At 44.1% G+C, this 7,149-nt stretch overlaps 1 protein-coding gene across 5 annotated transcripts in view; it reads left to right on the top strand.

Moving 5' to 3' along the window:
- DHRSX (dehydrogenase/reductase (SDR family) X-linked) overlaps positions 1 to 7,149 on the top strand; it is a 121,841-nt gene that overhangs the window by 11,258 nt on the left and 103,434 nt on the right. For all 5 annotated transcript variants that reach the window (XR_824659.1, XM_010832960.1, XM_010832959.1 and 2 more), the window contains exon 2: positions 1,538 to 1,745. Coding sequence is in view for 4 of the 5 variants with exons in the window: in XM_010832960.1 (XP_010831262.1) it covers positions 1,538 to 1,745 (208 nt within the window). In the remaining variant the exon portion in view is untranslated. The remainder of the gene's footprint in view (positions 1 to 1,537; positions 1,746 to 7,149) is intronic.

Genomic DNA, 7,149 nt, shown 5'->3' with positions numbered 1-7,149 from the left:
CTTTTTTTTTTTTTTTATATTTAAAAGGCATTTTATTTTAAGGGGCTTCTCAGGGCTCCCCCTGTGGCTCAGCTGGTAAAGAATCTGCCTGCAATGCAGGAGACCTCGGTTCGATCCCTGGGTTGGGAAGGTCCCCTGGAGAAGGGAAAGGCTCCCCACTCCTGTATTCTGGCCTGGAGAATCCCACTGACTGTATAATCCATGGGGTCGTAAAGTCAGAGACAACTGATCGGCATTCACTTTCACTTGTCACCTTCAGGTGGTAAAGATTCTGCCTGCCAATGCAGGAGATGAAGGTTCAGTCCCTTGGTTGGCAAGATTCCCCTGGAGAAGGGAATGGCAACCCACTCCCGTACTCTTGCCTGGAGAAATCCCATGGACAGAGGAGCCTGGTGGGCTGCAGTGAAATAGTCAGAGATGACTGAGCAACTGAGCACAGTTTAAAGCACATTTTATTTTAACTATAGCTATGCGTATACATCAGCCCCAAACTCACAATCTATTGGGTTGGCCAAAACATTCTTTTGAAATTTTCTGGAAGATCTTACAGGAAATGTAAACAGTCTCTTTGGAAACCCAATATTTTGTTCATTGGATTTTAGGTGCTATATGAGTGTTCCCCAGCCTGTTTGGCACCAGGGACAGATTTCACAGAGGCCAATTTTCCGGAGACTGAAGGTAGAGGGGAGTGGTGAGGGTTTCGGGAAGACCCAAGTGCAGTTGCATTGATTGAGCACCTTATTGCTGTTCTTCGGTGGCTATGTTGTATCCGACACTGCAACCCCATGAGCCGCAGCACGCCAGGCCTCCCTGTCCATCAACAACTCCTGGAGTTTACTCAAAGCCATGTCCATTGAGTCGGCGATGCCATCCCAGCATCTCATCCTCTGTCACACTTTCTCTTCCCACCTTCAATCTTTCCCAGCATCAGGGTCTTTTCCAGTGAGTCACCTCTTCACATGAGGTGGCCACAGTATTGGAGCTTCAGCTTCAGTCCTTCCAATGAATCTTCAGGACTGATCTCCTTTAGGATGGACTGGTTGGATCTCCTTGCAGTCCAAGCGACTCCCAAGAGTCTTCTCCAACACCACAGTTCAAAAGCATCCATTCTTCGGCGCTCAGCTTTCTTCACAGTCCAACTCTCACATCCATAATGACCACAGGAAAAACCATAGCCTTGACTAGACGGACTTTTGTCTGCAAAGCAATGTCTCTGCTTTTCAAAATGCCGTCTAGGTTGGCCATAACTTTCCTTCCAAGGAGCAAGCGTCTTTTAGTTTTGTGGCTGCAGTCACCGTCCTTGGTGATTTTGGAGCCCAAGGAAAAAAAGTCTGTCACCGCTTCCACTTTGCTCTCATCTATTTGCCGTGGACAGGGCTGGACACTGAGGCAGTAAGGAGTGCTGGGAGTTAGGACCAGAGTCACTGTCCTGGAGCTTGATGGCTTCCCCATTGTCTGGGGGACAGCGTAGAATCTCATCTCTCCCCACCCCGCCCCCACTCCTTTCTGACTGTCCTGAGGCCCCCTTTGTCCCCAGCCGGCGTGATGATGGTGCCCCAGAGGACCACGGAGGACGGCTTTGAGGAGCACTTTGGCGTCAACTATCTGGGGCACTTCCTGCTGACCAACCTCCTCCTGGACACCCTGCGGGAGTCGGGTGCCCCTGGCCGCAGCGCCCGGGTGGTGACCGTGTCCTCAGCCACGCACTACGTGGGGGAGCTGAACCTGGACGACCTCCAGAGCAGGTGAGTCGGGGAGGCAAGGGACGTCGCTTGTCCCAGGCGACGTCGCTTCCCACCTCGTGGTCTGCAGCTCAGCCTCTCTCGAGGCAAAAATCTGCAGCGACCAACAGAGGCAGACCTGGGAGAGGCTGTGCGTTTTGGTTCCAGACTGCAGTGATAAAGCGCATATCGCATGAAAGCGAGGCGCACAAATTGGCTTTTCTTTCTACTACATCTGAAAGGGATGCTTACTCTAGCCTGTAATTTCTTAGATGTGCAATAAATAGCATTGTGACTAAAATAACAGGGTGCAGACCTTCATTTAAAAAAATCCTTTATTGCTGAAGAATGCCAACCGTCCCCTGAGCCTTGAGTGTTCAGTTCAGTCGCTCAGTCGTGTCCGACTCTGTGCGATCCCGTGGACTGCAGCACGCCAGGCCTCCCTGTCCATCACCAACTCCCGGAGCGTGCTCAAACTCATGTCCGTCGAGTCCGTGATGCCATCCAACCGTCTCATCTCAGCGACCTGTAATCTGTTTGTAAGAGTTCTTGTGTGGTCAGTACTTCTCTAGTGGTCTATTTTATGCATAGTATCAACCGTGCATGTGTATCAATCGCTGTCTCTCAACTCATCCCACCCGGACATCCCCCTTTGGTGTCCATATGTTTGTCTTCTAGGTCTGCGTGTCTTTCTGTTTTCAAATAAGAGCGTCTATACCATTTCTCTCCCTGGAGAAGGGAATGGCAACCTGCTCAAGTACTCTTGCCCGGAGAATCCCATGGACGGGGGAGCCTGGCGGGCTGCAGTCCGTGGGGTCGCAAAAAGTCGGACATGACTTAGCTACTGCAAACCTACCGTTTCTCTACGTTTCACCTAAGTGTTAATACACGGTATTTGTTTTTCTCTTTCTGACTTCACTCTGCATGAAAGTCACAGCCTTTTTGCAGTAGTCACATCACAGGTCACTCATCACAGCTCAGCGTGACAAATATGATCCTCATGCAAAGGTTTAAAAGACTGTGAGAAAGCAGACCTTTAATTTAGATTCAGCTGGAAATATGTCCCTGAAGAAATGATAATACGAATCTCCTGGCAGCCTACATTTTTTATATTACTTGTTTCCATCTCGTGTACATTCACAAAACGAAGCTCAACATTCAGAAAACGAAGATCATGGCATCCGGTCCCATCACTTCATGGGAAATAGATGGGGAAACAGTGGAAAAAGTGTCAGACTTTATGTTTCTGGGGCTCCAAAATCACTGCAGATGGTGACTGCAGCCATGAAATTAAAAGACGCTTACTCCTGGGAAGGAAAGTTATGACCAACCTAGATAGCATATTGAAAAGCAGAGACATTACTTTGCCAACAAAGGTCCGTCTAGTCAAGGCTATGGTTTTTCCTGTGGTCATGTATGGATGTGAGAGTTGGACTGTGAAGAAGGCTGAGCACCGAAGAATTGATGCTTTTGAACTGTGGTGTTGGAGAAGACTCTTGAGAGTTCCTTGGACTGCAAGGAGATCCAACCAGTCCATTCTGAAGGAGATCAGCCCTGGGATTTCTTTGGAAGGAATGATGCTAAGGCTGAAACTCCAGGACTTTGGCCACCTCATGCGAAGAGTTGACTCATTGGAAAAGACTCTGATGCTGGGAGGGATTGGGGGCAGGAGGAGAAGGGGACGACAGAGGATGAGATGGCTGGATGGCGTCACTGACTCAATGGACATGAGTCTGAGTGAACTCTGGGAGTTGGTGATGGACAGGGAGGCCTGGTGTGCTGCGATTCATGGGGTTGAAAGAGTCAGACACGACTTAGCGACTGACCTGATCTGATCTCTGATCTCATGTACACCTTGCTTATAACCTAGCAACTCACAGCTGTTAAGTGTCATGTCAGAACTTCAGAGCACCATTTTCAACTGGCCCTTCACTTCTACTCGGGATTAGGGCACTGTGAAATAAAAATTCTGTCAAATTTAAAAAAAGGATACGGCAAGAATGACACAAATGTGACACAGAGATATCAGGGGGACACATGCTGTTTTTAAACACGGCGCCAGTAGATTTACTCAACACGGAGCTCACCCAGACCGTCAGTGTGCACCAAAACCCAATATCGCTGACCTGCAGGAAAATGAGATCTGCCTGGGTTAGGAACTGTTTGCTGTTTTGCGGTCACACATGTAAGCACTCTCTGCATATCAGACTATTTATATTTACGCTTTGAGGCAAACCCTATTACATTCTTCAACACGTGAGAAAACCATGCAGCATAGTTCAGATTTAGTCTATGAGGCATAGCTGATGTACAGTGTTGTAATTTCCACCTTGGAGCAAAGTGCCGTCTGTATACATGTATGTCCCTTCTCTTTTTTTTTTATTCTTTTCCGTGATGGCTTATCAGGGCTTCCCTGGTAGCTCAGCTGGGAAAGAATCCGCCTGCAGCACAGGAGACCCCAGTTCGGTGCCTGGGTCTGGGAAGATCCTCTGGAGCAGGGAAAGGCTTCGACATACACATATTATATGTTATTATATATAATCATATATGGTATACATTTAATATATGGAGCTTCCCTGGTGGCTCAGATGGTAAAGAATCTGCCTACGATATGAGAGACTGGGTTCGATCCCTGGGTTGGGAAGAACCTCTGGAGGAGGGAAATGGCAACCCAGCCAGTATTATATCGTTATATATGACATATATTAATTTATATATACAACAATATTTATATAAGTATATAGCTAATATATAGCTAATCTTAATATATTTATATTTACTATATTTATGTAATAACATGTAAATGTAATATTGTATAATACTGCATATATTATATAATATATATTAAACATATAATTGTTAAATATATTGAATATATAACTTTTAAACTTGAACAGTTAAACTTATTTAACTTAAATAATTGTGTTAATATTAATATAATTGTATGTATAAGCATAATTATACTTGCATAGTCACATATATTATCATATTTATATCATCATTTGCATGTGTGTTAGTTGGTCAGGACTCTGCAACCTGATGGACCGTAGCCCACCAGGCTCCTCCATCCGTGCGATTCTCCAGGCAAGAGTACTGGAGTGGGTATTAATTTCCCATTTCCATATTAATATATAGTATATATACATTTCCCATTTCCATATTAATATATAGTATATAAATTTACCATTTCCGATATATAATGGGAAATATATTTCCCATTTCTGTATTAATATATAGTATATATATAATAATTTCCATATTAATATATAGTATATAAATTTAAAGATTATATTGTATTTATTGTCTAATATTGGCTATATTCCTCGTGCTGTAAAACATATCCTTGTTCCTTATTTAACTTTTTTACTTTCTGGACACACCCTGCTGCATGCAGGGATCTTAGTTCCCTGACCAGGGATCAAACTCACATCCGTTAGCTGGGAGGTAAAGTCTTAATAACTGGAACAGCAGGGAAGTCCTCTGGTCCCATTTCTGCAGCTTATTTTATGTTGTTGATGTTGTTTAGTGGCTCAGTCGTGTCCGACTCTCTATGACCCCAAGGAGTGTAGCCCACCAGGCTCCTCTGTCCATGGAATTCTCCAGGCAAGAAAACTGGAGTGGGTTGCCGTTCGCTCCTCCGGGGGAGCTTCTGGACTCAGGGATCGAACCCATGCCTCCTGCATCACAGGCAGATTCTTTACCACTGAGCCACGGGGGAAGCCCTTTAGACAGTACCTATTTTTTCTCTGATGAGAACTTGAAAAACTATTTTTTTTTTTTTTTTTAGTGCAAATGTATGATCTACTGCATTCCTAGTGTCTTGCTAGCAATGAATGCCCTTCCTCACTGTGTCCACTTAGCACCTGGTCTCTGGTAACTCAATGTCCTTACTGCGGTGGGCTTAGATTGGCTCTGAGTTCAGTGCCAGACCCAGGCCAAATATATAACACTCAGCCTTGTAAACACCACTTACATGAAACGCTTACATGAAACGCAGGTATCAAAGCCCAGTGTCCTCTTCTCAACCGAGAAAACCACACTGCTGCAATTTAGGATAAGATTTCCCGGGGTTGTCAGAGGTTACCGTGCTGGGTGGGGGTAGTCAGCCCAAAGGGCTGTGCCATGGCCTTCCGGAACATCTTTAAAAAATAAAATTAAAAAAAAGATTTCCCATCTCTAAGGAATGCTTTCCTAGGTTGTTCATCAAGAACCAACCCTTTAGAGAATTATCGCGTCTTTGCTTCAGTACACAGATTTGCGAGTATTGTGTTTAAAATACAATCCTTTACCTTTCCTTCTCTTGGCTTTAAGATAGAGAAAGTGACAGGGATCTGAACATGCCAACTCATATGTGCCACTTTGATATACAGATTATTTTGAGCTGAAGGCCATTGCGAAGCGACAGATGCAGAAAGATGCCTTTCTGGAACTTCCCTTATTGAACTAAAAACAGAAACTTATGAGAAGTGAGGACTTCCCAAGTCTTTGGCATTTCTTTTCTATGAAATCCCCCATACCTGTGAAATTAGAAGTGAAATTCATGTGTTTCCCTTGTTAATCTGACCGTTGTTGCTTTAATTTGCATGCCTTCGTTACAGAACATAAAAGTATGGAAGAAACATTTTTTTTTTTCCTTTCCAACAAAAAGGCTACCACAGTAATATCTCTACTTCTGTTTTCGATTGGCCTTCAAATTATTTATGAGGTAGTTATATTAATAAGTTACTGTTTACTGAAAACAAAGGTGTATTTATGGTTTCAGTTTAAGGTTTTGAGACCGTGTATTACAAAGGGCACTTAGTAAAAGCCTCATGTTTCGGAGCAAGTTGTGTAGACATTGTATGAATATCTTCTGCTTTAGTGTGTGGGTTGACTTTTCCTTTTGGCTGCCTGCTGGCTGTTAACCTTGTAATCATCTCTTCATTGTTTTCAATACCTAGGGCGTCTGCTGTCCCTCGGGGCTTTACTTAGAAACTCTAATGGGAATCCTGTTCTCTAGTATCTCAGCTCTGATTCTTCTCCGTTTCCACTGTGGATGTTTCTTTATCTTTCAAAGCACGAGGGAACCACTCCTGAAATTACTTGTACTCTTTGTTTTTCTTCTTTTTTTAAAAAATAACTCCTTTAGAGAAAAGTATTGACTTTTTCCATTGTCTCTTGTCTGTGCTATTGTAGAGAACCATAACTCTTAAACTCATAAACTCTTAAACCATAGCTCATAAACTCAAAGTTTTAGCATATTTATTTTTTCACTGGAGTATGAATGCCTTATAAGGTTGTGTTTCTGCTGTGCAATGAAGTGAATCAGCTATGTGCATACGTATAATCCCTTCCCTCCCGACGTTCCTTTGCACCCCTCATCCCACCCCATTAGGTCATCTCAGACCACAACGCTGAGCTCCCCATGCTGCACAGCAGCTCCCCACTA

The sequence above is a fragment of the Bison bison genome, unplaced genomic scaffold (genome assembly GCF_000754665.1).
Source record: "Bison bison bison isolate TAMUID 2011002044 unplaced genomic scaffold, Bison_UMD1.0 scf7180017862978, whole genome shotgun sequence".
NCBI lineage: Eukaryota > Metazoa > Chordata > Mammalia > Artiodactyla > Bovidae > Bison > Bison bison.
This window is presented reverse-complemented; position numbering and strand designations above follow the sequence as displayed.